Here is a 23,419-nt window from a genome sequence, read left to right as displayed (position 1 = left end):
TAAAACATGTTTTCGATCACCAAGCAGTGAGGTTCCAAAAAGAGAAGAGATTGCAATATCTGATGACGGGCATGTCATTAAGTTAAAAGAACATACAGACCTGCTTTTCAAGAATAAGTGTGATGACATCCCCCACACCATTACTAGCTTACGCAGTGGTGAAGCCTAGTTTGGTTGTTACTGGGAAAAACCATGTGTTGTGAGATTCCTCTCATTTCTATGCAGCTGTATATAATGTAACACAAATTCCTGTCTCACTGTGGATAACCAATTTCTGTTCTCCCTCTCACACGTACATTTTACAGAAAAGCAAAGGAAAACTGCACCATTTTTTTCAATACAGAAGTCTCAAATGGCCAGTTAATTTGCATATCTATTCCTCAGTTCATACACACTGGAAAGTGCTTTCTATTTATTGAAATGTCAGTATATGGTGGTCTGAAGGAAATGGATATAATTTCCTTTCAAAAGGCATGTACCACTTAGGAAGCAGGATTAAGTTCTGTGCCAGGCTAACTCAACGTTTTCATTGGACTAAAATTCTCCTCAGTGTACCAACTACTTATAATCTTCTTGAGTGCTGATGTTTCCACTGGGACCTTTTCATTAGCAGATCTATGTGTGAAAAATACAGTGGCTATATTAACCCATCTCTCCCTTGAATCTACTTCTGAAGAGGGTGAAGCACATCTGTTATAGTACTCATATGTGGCACATCTATAGCACTTTTCAGATGTAGATCTTGAGGGGGGGAAATTCGTCCCTGCTCAGAAGTCCAAGCAAGATCTAGGCACCACTTATGTCCTATTTTGAAGACTTAAATAGTGCATGATGGGGGATCTCTGTGCAGAAGTGAATTTTCACACAATGCTTTTCAAAAGCAGACAAGTCACATTATCCCCTTTTCACAGATGGGAAAACTGAGGCACAGAGAAGTGACTTCCCCAAGGTCATACAATAGCAATGGCAGAGGCTGAAACAGAGCCCAGGGCTTCTAGCTCCAAGGGATGGGCTTTTAGCCACTACACTACGCTGCTGCCTTTATGCCACCTAAAGGATGGTCTAATGTTTCCACCTGAACTAGCCTTTTGTTTAAGCCAGCATCAGAGCAGAAGCCTCTGGTGTAATAGTGCCTAACACTAAAAGTGTCTTGTTTTTGCCAAAGCACATCCTGCTCTGTGGATCTATTATTCTTGAATCAGAAGAAATGTGGAGACAGCCTCAAACACTATTTGGAGGAAGAGGCAATCCCACGGATCTCTACGTAAAAGTGTGATGAAACAACTCACCCTTTGTCAGTGAATCCCCTGATCTGAAATCAACTGCATGGATGTGATGGTGGAACTTAGTGCTCAATTGTTTTCTTTTTATTTCTATTTTGGGGGCGGGAATTAATGTGTTATTTAAAATGGCCTAGTTTTTTTTTTAACAGAAATGCACATTCATTTGAAGTTATATAAAATGAATTTGAAGGGCCTTGGAATCTTGCTAATTCTCCAGCCAACATGCCCCAGCTAGACTGTATACCAGCACGTGTGCTTCAGCCTTAGCTACTGCGGCTTTTGATGTCTCTTTGAAACTGCCGCAACTTGGGCTGAAGCTGATCTTGAAAGAAAACAGTATTTCAAAAGAAAACATACACTTTCTCTATGTAGAACCAAATGAAGATGTTTAAACTTGACTGAATAGCGGGGATCAGGGTGGGAGAGGGCCTGCTATCATCTGAAACTTAATTTTTTCCCCAAGAGTGGTTTCTGCACAGGCCCATTCATTCCACAGTAACAGCGAAGTCTCAGGCTGACGCACATGAGCCAAAAAGCAGTCTAACTTTTCCAGGCTTTAGGATCTTTAGGGTCTTGAGACCCCGTCTAGTTTTTATATTGACTGTAAATAATCTATTATGTATTTTATTTTTATAAAATCTTTCCAAAATGTGCTAAGTGCTGTACATACACAGAAGGCACGGCAGTATCTGCTCTGAAGAGCATGCAGTCTAATAAGTGTACGTCAACACTGCAGCTGGTGGTGTGACTTACAGCTCGTGTAGATTGACCCGTGCCAGCTTTAAGCTAACTAGCTTGCTAAAAATAGCAACGAAGACAGGGCAGTGCAGGCTGCACAAGGGAGTATGTACCCCTGGGGAAAGGCAGGCAGGCTCGTGCAGTCAATGCCGAAGCTCATATCTCTGTGTCTTCATTGCTATTTTTAGTGAGCTAGCTAGATTAAAACTAACCCGGATACACAAGCTGCAAATCATACCTCTTGCGCAGTGTAGATGTACTGAAAAGGCCAGCTTCTGCCTAGCTGTTACTTAGGTGTGCAATGGTAGGGATGGGATAAGATGAGTGCATGAGGGCCCAAATTGCATCCTCTGCACTCGGAGGAGCACAGAGATTACTCTGTATTTACTCCCTTGGGGGGACATGGTGACCCGAAGAGGGCAAGGAGGAGGTCAGCTGCGTGGACTTGAGTAGTGGGTAAGCAATCTTTCCACACCCAAGAATTCCAGAAACCAGCAAAATGCCTCCTTAGGCTCCCAGTGGTGGTTCAGTTCTACATTCCCCCTTATTGTTGACCGTGCCTAGCTGGTACAATCAAACTCTAAAACAGCGGTGTCCAATAGAAATTCAGTGCTAGCCACACTTGCGGTTTTGAATTTTTCTTATTAGCCACATTACAAAAAAGCCACATTAAGCCACATTATAAAAAAGCCACATGCATTAGCCACAATTCAGTAGCCTATTAGCTACATGTGGCTAGTGGTGAACGTATTGGACGCCGCTGCTCTTAAAGGATGAAACAGACAGAGGGAAAAAACTACAACACACAAGCAAAGGGTGTGATTCTGAAATCCAAGGGTATTGGACACAGAATCAGGCCCAAACAGATAGGCCATAAGTCTTGTTAGTTCCATTTTTTTATATAATAAACTGTATGTATTCCCCCTTTTTATACCTAGACCCTATAGCGGCTGCCACTCTTGGTTTTTGTTGGTTATTAATCCTAACCTAGTGTGCCTTTTTTGGCATTTTAACCCTGGCCTCTCTTTCTCATTCACTCGTTTCTTCAAGGTCAGATTCTGATTCCTTTGCTCTCAGTAAAGTCAATGGGATGACTCACAGAGTAATGAACTACTCAATGGGATGGATGGTATCAGAGTCTGGCCCATTTATTTTTTATTTATTCTTATTCATATTTTAGCCCTTGCCTATTTTTGTGGGGGGGTCATTATTTTAACTTTTGCCTTTTCTAATTTAAAACAAAATGAACTTAACATATATCAACCCTTGTATTGGAAAACAGGGCTTACCCTATGACACTGCATAGGCTTATATATGTCAGGGAGGTGATGGGCTTCTGCAGGTCTGAACTGTGTTGGTGACAGGAGTACCTTAATGCTGACCAAGGACCAGAAACACCAAAATATTGGCCCCTATCCCCCAAAGAAATGTCAAGACCCTTCCAGACATTTCCTCCAACATAGAAACTTTATTCTACCAACCTCTTTCTCCAGCCTGAGAGCTAGAGTCCTGCCCCTAATCCTGAGATTCTTTCTCCCTCCATAGCCCTGATGAATTCATCTTCCTTCTCTCCAATCTCCCTTCTCTGATGTACTCTTTTGAGCCCAATCCCCCTTCTTTCACAGTCCCCTTCCACTCCAGGGGCTCCTTTGTGTGCCCACGTCTAAGTATCTTCTTCCTCCTTTAAAGACACATTTCTGATCCAAACTCTCCTTCTCAAACTATCACTTCTGTCATGGGCTTCCCCTTTGCACACCAGAGTTCCGTCCCTGGTCCAGAATTTCCTTCCTTCTCCAAAGCCCAGATAGATGAGGGATAACACATTTTTTAAAATATAGACTTACCTTTGTTAAGCTGCTCTTGGTTCTTGCTATCCTCTCCTCCTTCAGAGCTCACTGGTTCCTCAGTTGTGAGCAAGAAGCAGCAACAGCATGTAGGCCTCAGTAAGCATTTGTTTGTTGCCTGCTGTAACTATGTTCCATCCCACAAGTCAGCCTAGCCATCGTTTGAGCTTGTGAGAGTGCTGGGGTGCAGGAATAAGAGGATTTCCTGTCCCTTATGTTCCCTCATGCAGTCCCTTCAAGGTCCATGTGTCTAAACAGTTTCCTTAGAGTAGCAACCCACCTCCCGCAAGTTCAGTACCATCAATGAGACGTACTCCAGACTTTCTCCCATGCACACACTTTGTGTTCTGATGGACAGCGTACAATTTATGGTATTCAGTGTACTTGACCTTGCAAAAGCAGAGAAGTAATATAATTCTAAAATGAATACTTCTGTGAGGGTACAATCCATTATCCAAGGCACTGGGGATAGGGGGGAGAGATAGAGTCCTGATACCTGAAACTTATGTAAACGGAGCTCTTTGTTACAAGCAAAGTAGAAATATAAGTAAAATTCACTGCATAGCAGCAAAATTATATGTTTAATTCTTAATTAAAGGAGAAAATAAATAATTCCTATGGCAGAAATGTCCTCCTAACTTTGTGGTAGATGAGCTTATCACATAACATTGTTTCTTGTATGGACAGCAAAAGAGTCACCTGGTTTACTGAAACCTTTTTGAGGTATCACACAAATCAACATTCAGTTGTGAGTGCTGTCACACTTGTTACACACGCCAGCTCTGCGCCTCAAAGAGAATAGCAGGCAAGTGACATGTTCTAGGGATATACAAGTAGGAATCATGTGTGTCCCAGCAGGTGACTCAGTCTTTTATAAGAGACATTTATGATTTAAATAAAAAATAGCCAAATATTGCACTGGAGCGTTGAATTAAAGTAAGAGAGTGAACTGTATACAATCTATGATCTTCCAGTAAAATACACAGTAGAATGTAGTTCAGAAGATCACAATACCTTCTGCAAGTCATAAAAAAATAGATTTAACTGTTGATAAACTATTTTTGTCCAAGATCCACATCTCAGAATGTTTCTTAACATTAAATTATCATGGTTACCCAGGGGGAATGGTTTCCCCTTGACATTAGTTAATGTTCTAATACCTAATTTGTTGTATTTATTTTAGAATTGCAAAGTTAGCGCAATATTGCAATCTGGTCAAAAATAATATAGGCAAAACCATATGCCCTTTTTTCCATTCTTTTTGTCACACTCCGGTACTTTTGGGACTCAACCCTCTCTCCGCAGTATCATTATATCTGATATATTAATACATCCACTTATATGTTTTGGGAATTGATTTCTGAATTAAATTTCTGAGTGTTACTTTTTTAGGCTTTTTGAATGCTCTTCTATGCCTCTGCTAGACTCCTCCAGTCTAACGTGATAGTAGGTTCCCGTCGCCCTCTACCCACAGCTGTGCTACTCTTAACTTTCATTGTTTGATTACAAAAATTAAATGAACAATAGTTTAATGCTCCTCATTTCCGTGGCCATAAGAAAGGTGCTGTTGAAATCTACCTCCCAGCGAGGCTGAAGAATGAATCCAGGTGTGAAAGAAGGGTTATATAGGATGTATATATTTTAAACAAACAAACCACCCGCTGCTATTGGGCACAGACCTGGCCACAATGCCCGATGCATTTGTAACCTCCAGCGCTTTTGTAACTCATGTCTCAGAATGAAGCCTCAAACCCTGAAAAAATTCTAGTTAGTACAAAAACAAAAGCAGCAGGCCATCTGCTCTGCAAACACATCACCTTAGTGCTCTGCTGTCCTCACTGGCTTCCCACTGAACAGAGTCCTGTTCAGAATTTCTGTCCTGATGTTCAAAGTCCTCCAGGCAGCTAGATCGAGCTGCCTTGTGTTTCCCCCTCCAAAACCATGACCTCCCACAACAGCTACAGGCAATGACACAATGAAACTACCAAGTGGAAGGTTTGTCAGGGTGGAAGACAGAATTTTTTCCAGTCCTAGACCCAGACTAAGAAACTCATTCCCACAAAAGTTGACCTTGCACTCCACCACTTTTAGAACTAAATTCAAAATTTGTGTATTCAGTGTGGCTCTCTATCAAAAACTCCTTCCCCCAGGCACATATATACAATATAGATATTCTGGGAGATGGCAGCAATAGGAGGTACATTGATAGACATGGGCAGGACATGTTGGGGGGGAGATTAATGAGTGCAGGAGACCTCAGGAGCATAGAGGAGGGGCCATGGAGGTGGCATGGAATGGGAGCATGGAAGATGGGTTCTGGGATTGTGTGTGTGTGTGTGTACAGGGGACCTGAGAAGACACAGCATACGTCTACACTGCAATCAGATGTATGATTGCTGCATGTGTAGACCTAGCTGAGCTAGTTTGATTTAGCTAGCTCGAGTTACAGTAGCAGTGAAGCCATGGCAGCATGGGCTAGCTGCTTGAATATGCACCCAGGGTCCTGGGGGGGCTTATACAGGGCATGCCACATTTGCTGCTGTTACTTAAGCTAGCTAGATCAAAGCTATCTTGAATATGTCTACACATGCTGCAGCCACACTTCTTACTGCAGTGTAGACATATCCATAGAGGAAAGCAAGGAAAGTCAGAGTGTGAAAAAGTTTTCCAAGTGAATAAAGCCACTCCAAGGAGCGTTTCAGAAGCAGCCATCAGCCAAGAAGCCATAACAGTCAAGCTTCAATAGAATTTCACTACCAGGGAAGCCGGGAAAGCAATAGGAGGCCCAGGAGCGAGTACAGCAATACTGTGCTTTCTTGTAAATGGCTCCATGCCGCCAATGGATCTTGGGGCACCTGAAGGGTTTGGGGGATCAGGCTCTGTTCTTCCCAGTGGGGTTAGGAGCAACCCCCTCTACATTTAAGAATGCAGTGGAAATGCCAAGAGATCAATGTGGCATTTCTGTGGGAGGGGTAAGTGAAGACCAGTGAGATTAAAAATTTAGGAAACTAACATCACATATCAAAACACACAAAAAGCTGGAAATAATGAGTTTTATTTTTATTCACAATATTATCTATACAAATATATATTTATTTATATATTCATGTTCACTTCACTTAAAAAAGCCTTCTCCCAAAGACACTCTAAAGGGCACTGTTCTTCTTGTGTGCCTGCTTTACGGTTTGCCCTACTAAAACTAAAGAGGCCTGGGGACCTGTCCAAAAAAAAAAAAAAAAGTTTGCATTGTCCTGTTCTGGTCAAAACAACTAAGTCAGAAAAGATCTTAACAGCTAAACATTTGCAAAAATACTCTGCTCGCACAGGCTATCAAACGGTTTCATAGCAGCTGATGTAAAGGCTTCAGTATTGAAAGTTCTCCCCCTGCAAAAGGCCTAATTTTTTGTGTACTATAATTTTTTCCTTTTTTCTTTCATATTTTACAAAACAGATCTGTTAAGGTCCCAGTATCAGGTCATTTTGTCAGTGTGGGTATTTAGTACGCTGCATCCTTCTTTTCTAACAGGAAAAACAATTGTGTCACGGACAACATTTATATACAAACATTGACAAATGCAATAAGATTGTGATGCCTCTCTTTGAAATGTAGACTTGCCTACTATTTCTATATCTCCCAAGTAATGGTCTTTCCCTTAGTCACTGTTTATTTGTTAACTCTTCACCAAACTGTATTAACTTAAAGCTTTAAAATAACAAAAATTATGTTTCCTTTCTAGTTTTTTTATGTACAACCAGTTCTCTCAAATTTTAGCATCTGCGATCAGGCCTCATTCTGTTTGATTTCACTTTGCATTTGTTTAAGTACTTGTGAGCCACGGTGCAATGTTTTAGAAAAGCCTGAGTAGGAGGGAAGTTGTTTCCCAAGACTGGGTGTGGGGGTGAAATCCTTTCTTTTATCAAAGTAAATAGAGTTTTGCCTTCAGTAGGGCCAGGGTTTCACCCTTGGACAGTCATTCACTAACACCCTGATCCAGTAACGGACTGCAGAGATAACCCATACTCTTACAGTTAAAGCATGTGTTTAAATGCTTTGCTGGGTTTAAGATTGTTAACATCTGTATCTCCCCAATCCTCACAAATCAAAAGCAAAATTGCTAAGTGTTAAGTAATGGTTCAAAAGAGTACTTACTAAACTCCTTCTGTTGCCTGTGAACTCCAATCAAAATTGTTTGGGACAGTTTCTAAACAGAATAGAGCAAGATAATGAAAAGGCATTGCTTAAAGAAAAGTTGTACAATTTAACCTTTCCACCACTGGAAGGAGTGCTTTTCAGATTATTACATTTTCCACCTGACTGGATGATCCACAATTTAAGAGTTTATTGGTAAGCGAACAGCAGATTTGCCAAGAGAGCTATGATTTCAAGTCTTTCCCATCTGCTCCACCGCCCATGAATGATTCAGTCATGAGCAGCCCTGCCTGATCTCTGTTCATGCAAGCAGAATATAGGAAAAATGCGAGTTGCCAACTCACTAGTTTATGTTCACCTTCAAAATGCAAAATGCTGCATTACATTATCTCAAAGCCATGTATGTCCATGAAAAGAAATTGTTAAGATCTTCATACAACCTTGGTGCTGTATTTTTTCACAAAGAAAGAAAATCCTTATAAGAAACAGAATCCAGCTATATTTAGAATCAGCCTAATAGGATAATATGGCATGTCTTTTATTATTCAGACAGATGGAAATTTGTATTGCTTCATTTTAAAGAAGAAGCTTAACAAAAAAATCTGAGCTTGCTGGTTTTGCAAATAAGCAGTCTACAGGCAAGAAACAACTTCCACATTATTATTTTAACAGTCCCTGACATCTGTAGCCTGGTGCAGCTCTGAACTGGCTGGCAGGAAGGGGCTGGGGAAGGGGATTGGGGTGCAGGAGGAGATGCAGGGTCTGGGAGGGAGTTTGTGATCTGGGACAGTGGTGGAGGACAGAGTGGGAGGTGCAGGCTCCGGCCGGGAGGTGCTTACCACAGGTGGCTCCCAGCCAGCGGCGCAGCAGGGCTCAGGCAGGCTGCCTGCATATCATGGCCCCATGCCGCTCCTGGAAGCGACTGGCTGCTAGCACATCTCTGTGGCCCCTAGGAGGAGCAGGACAGTGTGTCTCCATTCACTGCCTGCGCCCACAAGTGCCACCCCCGTAGCTCCCATTGGCTTGTTCCTGGCCAATGGGAGTTGTGGGGATGGTGCTGGGGGAGAGGGCAGCACACAGAGCCACCTCCCCCCTCACACAATAACATATTGTAGTGTGGCCAGCCCCTGTAAAATTAGATGCAATCCATTTAGGGCCCAGTTTTTAAATTCATACTCCCTTCTTTTTAAATAGGATTAAATATGACCACAGGTTATTGTGGTTAGGTACCAAATTTTCAAGAAGTATTCTCAGTTTTTTTGAATGCTGGAATCTCCCCATCTGTGAATCTGTCAACTGTGCACCTGTCAATTCTGCACACAGGTGCCTGTGATCAAAAATGTTGATCATGACATAATGGACACAAACGCAAAGCAGAAGAGCATATAGCAAGTTTTCAGTATTATTCAGTCATGAATCACCTCTCATTTAAAAGATAATTTCAAATAACTGGTCTGTTCCTAGATTTAAAAGTTTTAAAAAATCATTAGAAAGCCAAAAGAACGGATTGCAGAATAATGCTAATATTTTTGATAACTTTCACTTAATAGTAACCACTGCTTTTTCAGAATTTCTTCTAATTCTATTAGTCTTCAAATATCTATTATGTATTCACTCCTATCAATGACTTGTAATAAGGCCTATTAATATATTCATTTTCTCTTTCTAGTATTAGTTTTCCATTCCCATTTCCTTTATCTCACTTTCTGCCTGATTTACTCCGATGATAAATCAATGTCTTTCCTTTTCAGATAATTTAGTTCATTCATGACTTTTTAATTCATATCTTCATATTAAAATATTATGCTGTTTATGTTCATGTCAAATTTATTCTCCCTCCCTCTTTTCTTTTTCAGCAACCATATAGCATGATGCTATCACTCTGATCCCAATTCTTTTAACAGTTTAATTTAATTTCTCCTTCTGAGGGTCCTAATGCCATCTTTATCAGCAATAACCCTTTTCTCATATAGAAAAAGCTCCATGGCTTTTTACACTGTGATCCTTAAGAATTCTAACTCCAGTCTGCATAGTGCACTTGTAGTACAGGGATATTTCAATGATAATATTTATAAGTAACACAGTTAATCTGATGCTGAATGCAACCTTATAAAAATATGGAGACATTTATTCATAATATCATAGATTTTAAGGCCAGAATGGATCATTAGGGTCATGTACACTGACTCCCTGCATAACACAGGTCACAGAACCTCACCCAGCAATTTCTGCATCAAATCCATAATTTCTGTTTGAGCTGCAGCTCTTAGAAAGACATCCATTCTTGTTTTAAAGACTTCAAGCAATGGAGAACGCACATCCCTAGGTAAATTGTTCTGATGATTAAGTACCCTTTCTGTTAAAAATTTGCACTTTACTTCAGATCTGAATTTGTCGAACTTCTGCTTCCAACCATTGACTCTCATTAAGCCTTTTTCTGCTAGTTTAAACAGACCTCTGCTGTCAAAAATCTCTTTGCGTAGTTACTTGTAGACCAAGTCGCCTCTTAGCCTTTGGAAAAACTAAATAGATTGAGCTTCTTTAGTCTTTCATTATAAGGCAAATTTCTAGACCTTGAATCATTCTTGTAGATCTTTTCTGAAACCTTTCTACTTTTTCAACATCCCTTTGAAGTGGGGAACCAGATCTGGGCAAAGTATTCCAGTAAAGGACTCTCTAATATATCATACAGAGGTAGTACCACCTCTCTGCTCCTACTTGATACTCCCCTGATTTTATATCCAAAGATCACATTTGGCCTCATATCTACAGCATGGCACTGGAAGCTCGTGTTCAGTTGGTTACCAACCATGACCCCTATATTATTTTAGTCCCACTACACTCCAGGGTACAGTGATCTATTATTTAATCTATAATTAACTAGCCCAGTGCTTATTTCCACACAAACCCTGGGATCACAAACAGGAAAGAAACAAGATTCCTAGAGAAATATTTTTAGACTGATTCAAACCCAGTTCTCAAAAGTCCTCTGAATGAGCTCTTCATATGTGCCACAGGGGACTGGTCTGGGGAATGATGTGAATCATAAGAATGGTCAAAAGCCGTTAACCTAAAGAAAGCACATGAGCCGCATTATAAGGTATGGTCCAAGCTCCTCCCCAAATCATTTGCCTTTTATTCTCCATTTCAGTTAGTTACATTTCTATTAGTTTCCACCAGGATTGTGCATGCCCCTTGACATGTTCACAAAAGTTCCACGATACAGAGTTTCACAACTGGGATAGTCCCTACATTCAGGATACCAGGATGACAAACAGAATCTGGAGAAAAGCTCATTAAATAGGATGGGGAGAACATAATTAACACACTGTAACAACTGCAATGCATCAAAGACATAGAATAGACTAGATCAATTTACCACAAAACTCACAAAAAGTAATTGATCAAAGAATATCTCTCTTATGCAAAATATACATTTTAGGATATAATTTTAATACATATTTTAAATTTACTGATGTTGCTTCTGTGATAGTTTGAATTAAAAAAACCCAAATATTCTTGCTGCCAGAATTTTATTTCTCATAATACTTATAGTCTGAGGTAACAATGAAAAAAGACAGTGTACTGTGAACAAAGTCTGTGATGTTTGTCTGCAGTCCCATTTCTCTTATCGAAGTGAAAAGTAAACAAAAATTGTCAAGTACACTGGAATTCATAAAAATATAGATATGGCAAACTGAGAAAGCAAGGATTTGTAGCAAAACCCACTCTGTCCGCGGTCATGACCTTTGCAAAAAAAATACCTTTGTTATGAGGGAAGTGAAGACAGATGTAGTTTACATCACTATCATTTATCGTTATAAGTGTGTGCCTTTGCATGAGCACGACCATACTGCAGGAACCAGGAAGAATACACAGAGAGAGGCATGTGGGCCTTTGCATGGAGTCTGAGATCTGACGACTTTGAATTCAGCTTCCTCTGACATAAATGGCAAAAGCTGATATTCCATGCACACACATTGTATTTACAGCTGACTCATCAACAGTGACTAGTCACCTCTTCCACTGGCAGCAGCAATTGAAATCAGTCCTTCATCTTCATAATAATCTCTACTTCCCGTGTGACAGCGCAAAGACCTGTTCAGTGCACGAGTTGTTTATCATGGCCCATTCAGCAGCAGTAGTCTCTTTCCAGTACAGTCCTTGGTATGGCTAAATTCCATTGTCCCTTTTTCAGCAGTCAAAAATCCATGATAAATTCTGTACAACACTGTAGTCAATATAACAGCAGCACCAGATATTATATTAATTTCTTTGCTAAAAAGCTGTTTGCAATTATCTCTCTCTATTGGCAATGTTTTACCAAAACTAAATCAATGTACATCTCTAAATATCAGAAATGTATACTTTGATAAAGATATTATAGTACAAGAAGTTTGACATGCAGGTCATGCTGTAGGGCTAGGCTATATACAGAAGAACATGTTACATGGTCAACAATAAAAGTTATTTCTCATCCTAACAAGAAAAATAAAACATATGACAGTCAGGGATTATTCAACAATCTCAAGGATCTCTTAAGACTTGGTTTAGCTCTTTTTCCCCCCTTCTTCCATAAGACTATGTTGTTGGGTGTTTTTTTTCCTCACCAGCCAAAAATATCAAATCTACTGTTGCACTTGTACTGTTGCATAAACAGGTTCTTGCTTTTTAAATTGAAAGAAAAAGCCACTGGAGGGGATACAGTTTGAATACAGTAATGAATGTTGGTTGCTAGGTAGCGGGATTGATGTGGCTGCAGTAGACAACCAGTTAGAATGGCAAAATCATTGCCAAATCCCACACTTCAAATATCTTCAGAGTTCCCACATTAAGTAGGCTAAAGGATATTAACTTACACTTGAAATGTATAGTCTGTACCAATAAGGGGGGAAAGGAGAAAATGTACTCAACAGTTTATCTTAAAAGATAGGGACATTTTAAAGGTACTTCTGTGCTTTATGGAGACAGATGAAGAATACAGCAGACACGTAGCAAAACAGACAGACGAAACAACATATAGAACAAAGCACCTCAAAAAAAAAACCAGAACACTGACTGAAGAAATTTATGAAGCTCATGAATCATATTTAAGGCTGGTCAAACCCCTTTTGAGAACTATTGCCCTCCTATATTTGTACAGATAAAAGTAATAATCTCCTTGCTTTTACATGGCACTCTGCCTCTGAAAATGTTGAAGAACCCTGGAGTAGAAAAATGACTACAGTACCAAGCAGCACTTGCTAGCTTAAGATTGCAAGCCTGGATGGTGTTTACCTTTCTTTCATGTTTTGTGCCTTCCCCAAGCCATTAAGAAAGAGATCTGGCCTCAGCTTGCGTGTAACCAGTAATGACAACCTCTTTGCAGTTATCTGTGTGCAAACAACCGGAAACATTCAGAACTCTGATACAACAATCTAGTACCAAAGTTAATCAAGAAATCAAACCATTTAAAAACAAATAATTTAACTAAATTAAAAAGGTTAAACAACAAAAAAACAATCCCACATACAGACCATTTCATCAGTGCTTTCATTTCAGCAGGATGGTACAATGCAAGAACACACATCCAGAGCCATCTATGGTCCCAGTAATCTGCAACACTGCTGTCAGGTGATGGAGACAGTATGGTCTATGCAAATGATCAGCCCCAAATCACATTGTGTGTGACAAAGACAAGATTCCAGACACCTTCAGAATGGGTTAGAGTCACAAGTAATGAAGGTCCAATGGCATGATTGATTATCATTTGGAAGCACATTATTTTTAATATATCTCCCTGAAAATACACTTATTTATTGAATATACTGGCCAATGAAGTCTACTAGCTGTCCTTTTATTGCTATGGTAAAGTAGGACAATATAGTAGATAAAAGGAGAAGCACTACTTTAGACAATCTTAAAAGCCAAGGTAAGAATCGTCAGCTACCCAAGTGGCATTTCTCACTACTGACATTTATATCATGCAGAAGTTATACTGTATTTATGGAGCCTACAGTTAATGCTACATTTATTTCCATAATGTGGTAAACAGTATTTGAATTAATGCTATGTAGCCGATTGATGCCATCTGGTTTACAAGATAGATGGGATGGGAGATCGAGAGCGTCTTAGAGGACAAGGTGAGCTGTAGGGTGATGTTACTGGAGACAGTCTCAGAGCATTGCCTGCCAAGCCAGCTATGTTGTTTAAGCTTCGGGATTTTTCATATCCTTTTATGAGAAAATGCACAGACATCAGTTGAATTCAGCCAGAAAATAGACAAAGACAAACAATACAATGCAATGTAATCAAATGTACTATTTTGGGTTCAAGGGACTTTGTCTTCAAAAAGCTCAATGCTGAGACAAAAGGGAAAAAAAGAAAAGAAAAAAAGGGATCTTAATGTAGCTGTCCTTTCCAGTGAGATTAAACAAAGCCATCACAAATCATATGTGCTACATACTTTTAGACCTATTTTTCAGCACACCTCCATTGGTTTTAGTAGGGTTCAACTGAGTGCAAATCAAGTAATGATCTGGTCATTCACAGAGTACTATTGACCAATTGCTGTAGATTGAGTCATCTGGGTAATATACTCAAGATCTTTAAAAGAACAGATTGTAAAAAATGTGTTAGAAAGATATAATCTGTGTTAAACCCAGTTTCTAATATGAGTAGATTTTCCTTAAAGTTACAGAAAACTATATAGTTATATAAAGTAATTTTATAGTTATTCATGTAGAGGATGAAATGAGGTTGTTGTAAAGAAGCTCTATCTCCAGGAATGTTAAGGCTCAGAGTTTGCATCGAATATAAAAGTATAATAAGATAGCTAAATTTTCAGATTTGCAATTTCTTTCTCATTTGCAAAGTTAAATCACAATATTTGCAGTCCTTATTTAACTGATTCTAATGAAAAGCACAACATGACTGCTCATGAGTCTAATGTGATGAAAAATTAATTCTGAAATCGGGTAGTCACATCTAAAAACTCTCACAATTTGGATGGAACATTGCACTTGCAAACATTTCTGTTCACATGTACTGCCAGCTCAGTCTACCCACTTTATGCTGCGTATAGGTTTGTTTGAATTTAGTAGAGACTGTGCTTTTAACTCACCGGAAAACATTGCTCGTCACTGTCTTAGAACTCAAATAGAGGGAATCCACATTACTAATGTTAGACAATAAAACCTGAATAATTCCACCCATGAAGCAATGAGTTAATCCCATTGGTTTGTACAGAAACACTCAGGGACAGGATCCAGAAGAATACCACAAAGTGCAAACGCTTCAGGATGATTCCTCCCACGTTCTACTTCAAATTTTGCCTTATACTAAAAGATGTGAGCCCTAAACCTGAGAATACTTATGTGCATGTTAACTGTAAGCACAAATAGTCCTATTGACCTCAATGATGCTACTTACTGTCTTAAAACTAAGCAGATATCCAAGCAGTTTGCAGGACTGGGGCATTTGAATGTAAGGTACATGCAATGAAATCATGAAATTCTTGCTGAAGAATATTAAATGCGTAGATGAAAATACAGATGAGCAGTTACTTGCTCATCTTCTACATAGGATAAGTTTGGTGGTATTTATATCATATTTGGGAAGAGATGAGCAGTTTTAGGAAAATCTGGTCTTATGTGCTAGGGTCTCTCCAAAATACATGTTCTTTAAGGCAGAAACTGTGTCTTCTTTTGTGTTTGCGCAGGGCCTAGTACATTGTGAACCATATTGGACACAAACAAATAATACATAATAAAAATTATAATTAATATTTTCCCAATCTCAAAATTTCTTGACTGTTGTACTGAAAACATTTGCTAAAAGCAAATCTATAATCCAAAGTCTGCTAATACATTGTGCAGTGTTATCTCCAGATTGCAAGGGCAGGTTGGATTGAGATGCTTCACAAACCTCCAGTTTATTTCAAATTCATTTTAGAGGCTTCTATTGGTATTTGCACAGATTAGAAAGAGATATCTTGAGAAAAAAAATCTATTTTTATTCATATTTGTCCAAATCCCTTGAAAACATACTCTTGGCAATATGGGAAGATGGAGAGGTTCAAAGGAAATTAGTTGATGTCTTTTACTCAACTTAGAAAGACAATATTTTGTTATGTTTTCTTTCCCCTTTTTTAAATGGCAAAAGCAAAAGAGAGCTGATAGGTGGGGGAAGGCAAAGATACTATGACAAAAAGAATGAGATCTGAAGAGTGGGGAAAAAATACACAGGATGGATGGAAGCAGGGGGTAAGAGTTTGATCCAAAACCCATTGAAGTCAGTGAGAGTCTTCAATGAAAGGAAAAAGCATTGAAACTCAAAATAAACAAATGCAAAACTATGGCATTTGATGTGTGAATTAAATTTCAAATATTCAAATTATTTTGATGATATCCTGAGAGTGCTTTCAGATTATGAAGTAACAATCTGTGTTGAATAAACTTCAGGCCCAATGGTTAAAAGTATTTTGCTAGTGAAGCTTATGGCTAGATTTCAGAGTAGCAGCTGTGTTAGTCTGTATCCGCAAAAAGAAAAGGAGGACTTATGGCACCATAGAGACTAACAAATTTATTTGAGCATAAGCTTTCGCAGGCTACAGCTCATGAGCTCACAAAAGCTTATGCTCAAATAAATTTGTTAGACTCTAAGGTGCCACAAGTCACAAGTCCTCCTTTTCTTCTTATGGCTAGAGACAGTCAAAATTTTACAGATAGAAAATATTCCCACCAAAGAATATGGTGGGAACATTGGAACCAATTATTTTCCATGAGAAAATGTCAATATCAATAACATAATTCAGATTTCCTGGGGAAATTCTGAAACATTTTTATATCTAATTTTCAAATTTAAAATGTTGTTTCTTTCAGGGTTTTTTGTTTGAAGAAAATATTTTAAGCTATATCAAAACAATTTTTTTTTGTTGGCATCAGCTTGAAACTTCCCAAAGAAAACACCAAATTTTTAAGATGAAAATTTTTGAACCACGAATTTTCATTTGAAACTTATTGCAGAGAAAAGTTTGGTTCTTCTGACCTGTTCTAGTTCTGTTTTTTACCAAGTTAACAGTAACCAATGTCATGTTGTTACACTGAAATGTCTAATGGAAATTATACACTTGAACTTGCTAGGTGCAGAGTAATTAGGAATTAAGGGTAATGAGCACTTTGCATGAGTTCCTCAGTACCTCGCCAGACTGGGCCTTAAATAGGAATTTCTTGAAGAATTGTAAATATCTAGTACATATTACAGATTCTAATTCTCAATGGGCAGAGGCCTAGGATCTGTGAGCAAAAAATATACAGTTGAACACCTACACCTGCATATGATATCACTCCAATTGCTCGTGTTACTACCACCCATTAATGAATAATCATATTATTCTCCAATTGTAGTTATGCACAGAAATGCAGCTGTACACACTTACATTCACATTTCTGCATTCAGATCTCAGATCTTTTGATTTTTTTAAAATAGTGTCCCATTGTGGCTAGTAGAATGACCAACAGAAGTTAGAACTAAACTCTTTTCGTCGGTTGGATGAAACAAGCAGTTGGGACAGATACGTTTGTTGTGGAAAGAGCTGGTAGAAAACTTGCAGCAAAAGAATTTTCTAAGTTTCAAAAATCTTTTTTTTTAATTAGATCCAGTTGCAAACATACAGAAGGTGAATTCTGATAGCAGTAGCACATAACAGTTCAGAGATTTGCATCCTATGTAGTTATTGAAAACCATCACATTATTGCAATTCACTAAGGGCCCAATCCAGTTCCTAGTGAAGTCAATCCAATGAATCAAATTGACTTGTATGAGCTTTGGAATGTGGCCTAAGGGCAAGATTTTCAGCAGTGACCAATTTTGGCCTAACTCTGCTCCCTATGAAGTCAATGGCAGTAGAAAGAGGCCAATGTGGAACACTTTTGAAAATCCCACCCAAGAGTCTACAAAATGCTGAGCAATCAGACGTGAGCATGTTCAGTTTCTTATAGGAGGTGTTTAGCACCCTGCAGGATCAGACCCTAACTGCACTGCACCACAATTCTGGCTGGTGGAGACCATTCCATTTCTGAATAACCTTCCAGCCTTTAGTGATATTGCTATGCTGATAAACTGCCTTGGGACATCGTAAACTTGGCTTTCAAATCAAATACCTTCCAAAATGGCAGGGTAGAAACTCTATTGAATAGGTTTTGCTGTGCTCAATACAAAACCCTTTGGGCTTGTTCAATTTGTCAGCCCCTTTAAATGGCATTAATGTAGCTATCTTTTAAAAAAGTATTAAATGTGAACTATTATTTTTGGATCATTCACTTGTCTTTCAGGAGGATTTAGGGGATTTTTAAAGAAGCACATGAGTGATTTAATGAGAAAGAGCTACATTGCAGTCTTTTTTGTAGGGTACAGACAAATGAAGACACAAGAAGAATGACTGTCAGATATACCACAAAGCACTTTTGGGTAGGGGAGTGAGGAAAATAAAGAATGTTTTCTAAAAGGAAGGACCAGAAAAGGATAGAAAGAAAGAAAGAAAGAAAGAAAGAAAGAAAGAAAGAAAGAAAGAAAGAAAGAAAGAAAGAAAGAAAGAAAGAAAGAAGGCATTGAACTGATTTACAATCTTTCCTAATAGTGCAGTTGTTCACATCTTATTTTACTTGAAGCTTGCTTTTCACAAGTACATTGCTGAGTGACCTTTTATGATCTAATGAAAGAAGTCCATACCTTTCCTGATCCCTCCATCAGTAGCACACGTGTAATCACCTGTTGTCAGTAGGAAACATGTTCCCCCTCTTCTGTTTTTGTCTCTGGTACTAGAACGTCTGATTGGTGGGTGCCTTTCCCCAGGTGAGAGTGGCTGCTCACTTCCTGCACTGTCTTCACCTGATAACACTGGTTAAAGCACCATGCCCATTTACAGACAATAATGAATGAGGAAATGAGACATCACAAAGAGCTTATGTTGAATGCTGGATATTCCCATCACTCAAGTACAAAAAACAGTAATAATGTCATGATAAGAATAAAGAAAAAGATTGCAGTTCATCATTAATCACTACAAAATGCAGCAAAAGAGCAAAAGTAAATGTTTTATTCAAGAACAAATCATTTTTTGAATATCCCAGCCCTATTTGAGATATCTCCTAAGGCTCGACTAGCTTAACATAAAATAAAATGTCATCAGATAAAAGGCTATTCTACTGAATTACATGCCTTTATAGACTCTAGCCTTTCCAACAGTAGTCTGCCATAATTGTTTTAATATTGTGTTCATCTCTTTGACTATCTTCTTTATTAAAAAAGAAGTCATGTTGACCATTTTGCTGTTGAATAGTTTTTAAAAGAACTTTTGAGACAGGAATTAAGTGATAAATGTTTAGGGCCAAAGCCTGCCCTGAAATGCACAATTAACATTGATTTCAATGGGAGTTACATTTAATCATATATAGCTCAGGGCTAAATGTGGTCCTTAGTCAGTGTGGTTAAGATTCAGCACACAATAGACTCTCTACATCACCCACTTTTGCTTTCCCAAAACCCCCTCTTTTAAAACAAGAAATATGTAGCATTTCAGGACCCAATTCAAGAAACCATCCCCATTAAGGAAAGCACTTAACCACGTGCTTAAGTGTTTTCCTGAATTGGGGCCACAAATGGCAATATTCTACCTTGAAGTTATGCACAACAATCCCAATAACTACACAAGAAATGAAGTTAGATATGGAGCACAAATGGTGGCGCTATCCAAGAGAGAGAGACAGAAAAAAAAAAACCCAGAAGTAGATCACTTTAAGATTTTTTTCTCTAACCTCAAGGATTATAACACCTTGTAAATAAATCAGCAGACTCACTAAAACTATCTCTCTGTGCTGTCACACAGAGCCTCCTCCCTTCTGGAATGCCTTTAGCAGGACTCAATGACACAGAAAAGCTGTTGTCATTAACACTTTGAAGATGCTGTCTGAGAATGTGTATCAGTCCAGCACTGTAAAACTAACTATATTCCACCCACAACACAGTCATCTGAAAGTTTTTCTCCCTTTTTTGATATCTTTAGAATTTAAAAAAAATCTGTGTTACCTTTGCTTGAGAACTTTCGCAGAGTTCTCTCTCAAAGAGAGAACTCTCTCTTTAATTGATCTTCTTTTAACCTAAGACTAAGCAGTGGCATAATGTCAGAACAGAATTAAGATACTTTTCACAGTCACAATTTTCAGCTTCTTCCCTCTAAAGAGCAAGATCCAGCTACTGCAACACTGAAAGGCATGTTTTTGCATTATTATTACTTATTGACTTTACAAAAGGAGCCTAATGATTTATATGAGAGCTTTGCAATACAACTGTGTTCAGCATAAGAGTTAACAGATTTGAAAAAAAAAATGCCTTGTGACTAGAACTGGTCAGGATTTTTTTAAGATTTTTTTTCCTGCCAGAAAATGCTGATTCATTGAAAACTAAACTTTTTCAGAAACTTGTTGGTTTCAACTAAACTTTCATCTGGAATGTTTTTCAGGTCCATGATGGAATTTCTGGACAGAGCCCAGCTCCAGAATACTCAATAGCCACATAGTTAGGGCACTCGCAAAGAATATAGGTGATCTTGGTTCAAGACCCTGCTCTGCCTAATTTAGATCAGGAACTTGAAGCTGGGTCTCCTGCATGCCATGTGAGTGCTTTAATCACAAGGCTCTCTCTTTTTCCCAATAAATATTTAATTATTTGTACAAAGTGGAACAGTTCCAACACGAGAGATTGAGAGAGCGAAAGAGCGAGACTAATTCTAAAACCCAGAGGTTAGGGTTCAAACTTTTGTGCAAAATGGAATTCTTGCTTTCTGACCAGTCCTACTTGTGACTGCAAATCTATAGTAATTAAACTAAACGCTACTTAACTTTGTTCTTTAATCTCAAACGATATTCAATGTGTGCTGAGAAATGACATCTCGAGTGGTGCTGATGATGGCCCTTTTCAGTTTTTCACCAAGAAGCTTTACTTCAACTTAATATCTGTCATATTATCAGCACAACAGTAAAAACACAATGTGATGTCTCATATAATACAGATGTGGGAAGTACTTCTTGCCAGGGAATTGGAGTTCTGAATGGGAAGAAATCTGAAAGCTAGAAGCCAGCTTTCTATATTCTTCCGATGAGTGCTGTCCTTTACAAGGTAAAGCACTTGTTTCTTTTAAATTACTTCCTCTTGTATTGCATCTTACATAATATGCCACTATGTGCCATAGGCAAAGCTGACACAAGAGACAAACACTAAGCAGAACAGCATGGAGTTCAATGGTGTGGAACATGGTAGCTGTTCAGATAGTCACAATCATGCAGGAAAACAAAAGAACATCAGTACAATGAAACAAACAACAGGCAAAATAAATGGTGGATGTCATCAGCAGAAAAAGCATTCACAACATAGCAAGCAAACTGTATAGACCAGCTATGCACAGACCTGGGAATGTCATTGTAACTATTTTGCCATCTACAAGACTGACACACGCAAACACTGGAGTGAAGGGAGAGGGGAGGGAACTACATCTTTTAGTTGCAGAAAGATTTAATGCTTTCTGACACCTACTAAACATACTGGTCTATAAAGTATTTAGAAGACATGCATTTGAGATTGTGTCCTACCTGATCTGTTGTGTTCCATCAGCCGGTTGTCTTTGCCCAGGCAGACATCTCCCTGTGTGCTATTGCAGGCCATATTCAAGTCTGTCTTGCAAAAGGTAGGGGAGCTCACCTGCGGAGCAGGAGGGATGTGCTTCTTCCTCTTTCTTGGAAGTTTCTGTTTCGCCATTGCCAGGGAGTAGTACATTCCGAAATTGTTGACAATGACAGGCACGGGCATGGCTATGGTCAGCACCCCAGCGAGAGCACACAGAGCACCCACTAACATGCCTGACCAAGTCCGAGGATACATGTCCCCATACCCAAGGGTAGTCATGGTGACCACAGCCCACCAGAAGCCAATGGGGATATTTTTGAACTGTGTGTGCTCACTAGCAGATGGGTCATTGGGCTGGGCCCCTACTCGCTCAGCATAGTAGATCATGGTGGCAAATATCAACACGCCTAGTGCCAGGAATATTATCAGCAGCAAAAACTCATTGGTGCTAGCTCGGAGTGTGTGGCCCAGCACTCTGAGGCCTACAAAGTGCCGGGTGAGCTTGAAGATTCGCAGGATTCTCACAAATCTCACCACCCTGAGGAAGCCAAGCACATCCTTAGCAGCTTTGGAGGAGAGCCCACTCAGGCCCACCTCTAGGTAAAAGGGCAGGATGGCCACAAAGTCAATGATATTCAAGAGGTTTTTGACGAATTCAAGTTTATTGGGTGAAAAAACAACACGGACTAAAAATTCAAATGTAAACCACACCACGCAGACTCCTTCCACGTATGTCAGAGCAGGATCAGTCTCAATTTCATACTGTAGAACCGCCTCTGTGCCATTGATGGCATGCTCGGTTTTGTTTATAATAGTATTGAAAGCCTCATGGGTTTCCAAACAAAAGGTTGTGATTGAAACTAGGATGAAGAATAAAGAGGCAAAAGCAATGAACTGCAAAGAAAAGGAAAGAAAAAGGAAATTAGAACCATAAAGTCCTTTATATTAATAAGTAGGACCCTACCAAATTCATAGCTATTAAAAATGCGTCATGGACCGTGAAATCTGGTCTTTTGAGTGCTTTTAGCCTATACCATACAGATTTCATAGGGGAGACCAGAGTTTCTCAAACTGGGGGTCCTGACCCAAAAGGGAGTTGCAGGGGGGGTCGCAAGGTTATTTTAGGGGGTCACAGTATTGCTAGCCTTACTTGTGTGCTGCCTTCAGAGCTGAGTGGCCAGAGAGCAGCAGCTGTTGGCCAGGTGCCCAGCTCTGAAGGCAGCGCCCTGCCCGCAGCAGTGCAGAAGTAAGGGTGGCAATGCCATATCATGCCACCCTTACGTCTGCGTTGCTGCCTTCAGATCTGGGCGGCCGGAGAATGGCAGCTGCTGACTGAAGGCCCAGCTCTGTACGAAGCAGCGCAGATGTAAGGGTGGCATGGTATGGTGTATTGCCACCCTACTTCTTACTGCTGTTGATTGTGGCTCTGCCTTCAGAGCTGGGCTCTCCAGCAGCCCAGCTTTGAAGGCAGCGTCACAACTAGGAGCTGCACAAAAGTAAGGGTAGCAGTACCACAACCCCCCTACAATAACCTTGCGACACCCTCCGCCCCCCCCCCACACACACACAACGTTCCTTTTTGGGTCAGGACCCCTACAATTACAACATCATGAAATTTCAGATTTAAATAGCTGAAATCATGAAATTTACTATGACCGTGAAATTGACCAAAATGGACCATGAATTTGGTAGGGCTCTCCGAATAAGCAATCATCAATCATACATTTTACATTGTACTTTTACAC

The 23,419-nt window shown here is 39.4% G+C and overlaps 1 protein-coding gene across 7 annotated transcripts in view; it reads right to left on the bottom strand.

Annotated features, from left to right (window-relative positions):
• Nucleotides 1–12,136: 12,136 nt before the first annotated feature.
• Nucleotides 12,137–23,419, bottom strand: part of KCNC2 (potassium voltage-gated channel subfamily C member 2) — a 136,004-nt gene continuing 124,721 nt past the window's right edge. The window contains exons 2-4 of one of the 7 annotated variants that reach the window (XM_077807731.1): nucleotides 21,641–22,568; nucleotides 18,726–18,893; nucleotides 12,137–12,246 (exon numbers count right to left, since the gene is read on the bottom strand). In XM_077807731.1, coding sequence (XP_077663857.1) covers nucleotides 12,137–12,246; nucleotides 18,726–18,893; nucleotides 21,641–22,568 — 1,206 coding nt within the window. Of the gene's footprint in view, nucleotides 12,247–13,325; nucleotides 13,388–14,090; nucleotides 14,228–18,725; nucleotides 18,894–21,634; nucleotides 22,569–23,419 lie in introns of those variants that run through there. The other 6 variants (XM_077807734.1, XM_077807733.1, XM_077807729.1 and 3 more) reach the window with 6 other exon arrangements.

Source organism: Eretmochelys imbricata, chromosome 1, assembly GCF_965152235.1.
Source record: "Eretmochelys imbricata isolate rEreImb1 chromosome 1, rEreImb1.hap1, whole genome shotgun sequence".
NCBI classification, from domain to species: Eukaryota; Metazoa; Chordata; order Testudines; family Cheloniidae; genus Eretmochelys; species Eretmochelys imbricata.
Note: the sequence above shows the minus strand (reverse complement) of the source record. Positions and strands in the feature narration are given on the sequence as shown.